The following is a 1,426-nucleotide window of genomic DNA, read 5'->3' as shown; positions in this document are numbered from 1 at the left end:
AACATTTTTTGGAGAAGTCACCTCCCAATAAATGTCATTTTGGAAAATCTAACTGCTCAATTTTACTCAGTACTTTTACTTTTAATACTTAAGTAGATTTTGTGTCAAATGTACTTTGGATACTTCAATACAAAAAATATCAGATACTTTATGACTTTTACTCAAGTAATACTTTTAAAGAAGACTAACTTTTACCAAAGTATTTTTATGATAAGATACTTGTACTTTTACTCAAGTATCACTTTTAGGTACTTTATACAACACTGCTATTATTTTATTGTTTATTGTTAGTTTACTGTTAGTTTAACTTGATCTTGTCATGGTTTCAGGCTCAGGTTAGAAATGTTCGAAAACCTTCAGCGCAAATGAAACCCAACGACGACCAGGTGGTGGCAGAAGTCGAGATCAACGACGTCCCTTTAAACTTTCGAAACCTCCTGACCCGCGGGCCGACACAGGAGGAGGTCAGCAGCGACACCACTCACAGTTTACACAACAGAGTTCATCGTTTTGTTTTCCTTTGTAAAAGTGTCGTGGTTTATCCGCAGATCAGTAAAGTGAGCGGAACTGCGGTTACAACTAAAGGACGTTACATGACAGCAGAGGAGAAGAGCAAAGCTCTGCCAGGGTGACTTTTCTTCTCACAGTTTTAGCAGCTGAACATAAAACACATAAACACTGTTAATACGACCTGGTTTCTGCTCCCACAGGGAGCGACCTCTCTACCTGCACATCCAAGGACAGACCAGAGAGCTCGTCGACAGTCAGTGCTGTTATGTTTCATTTTGTTGTGTAAATATCTGCCACACACGCCGTTATTTGACCAACGATCTCTTTCCTTCCTTCTCCAGAAGCAGTAAATAAAATCAAAGAGGTTATCGCCAATGGTGTTGTGAAGGCAGCAACTGCTTCATCCTCCTCCTCCTCCTCCTCTACATCCTCCTCCTCTACATCATCCTACTCTACATCCTCCTTGTCGTTCTCCACAAATGGGGCCACGATCTGCCATCCTCCAGCTTCGCTTCCCCCCATTACCAACAACAAACCTCACTTTCAGTCAGGGGTGAGCTGCTTTAGCTGTTATTTCAAACTCCTGTTCCTGTCAACAAATCTAAATGTGGTTATTGTTGTGAATGATGGTGCTGTCATAAAGTTTATATTTTATTCAAAAGCGTTGCAACCAAGAGCTCAGAAACCAGGTGACTGTGTGATCGTCTGGTGAAGCTAACGGCTAACGCTAAACGGGCAAGAGTCAGGATTTCTCATTACTGTACATGTTGACAACAGAGCAGAAAAAAAGGACTGATGATGTAGAAATCATTAAAACTATTAATAATAATACTAACCCAATTATTATTAATATTTTACAGTTTATGTAATCTATCTAATGTTTTAAATAATGTCAGAAAAGCTGTTTGTGTTATGG

At 39.6% G+C, this 1,426-nt stretch overlaps 1 protein-coding gene across 2 annotated transcripts in view; it reads left to right on the top strand.

Annotated features, from left to right (window-relative positions):
* khdc4 (KH domain containing 4, pre-mRNA splicing factor) overlaps positions 1-1,426 on the top strand; it is a gene marked incomplete in the record, with an annotated part of 23,502 nt that overhangs the window by 7,952 nt on the left and 14,124 nt on the right. For both annotated transcript variants that reach the window (XM_014004724.1, XM_014004725.1), the window contains 4 exon segments: positions 330-464; positions 549-628; positions 711-763; positions 852-1,063. In XM_014004724.1, the coding sequence (XP_013860178.1) occupies positions 330-464; positions 549-628; positions 711-763; positions 852-1,063 (480 nt within the window).

The sequence above is a fragment of the Austrofundulus limnaeus genome, unplaced genomic scaffold (assembly GCF_001266775.1).
Source record: "Austrofundulus limnaeus strain Quisiro unplaced genomic scaffold, Austrofundulus_limnaeus-1.0 Scaffold26, whole genome shotgun sequence".
NCBI classification, from domain to species: domain Eukaryota; kingdom Metazoa; phylum Chordata; class Actinopteri; order Cyprinodontiformes; family Rivulidae; genus Austrofundulus; species Austrofundulus limnaeus.
Note: the sequence above shows the minus strand (reverse complement) of the source record. Positions and strands in the feature narration are given on the sequence as shown.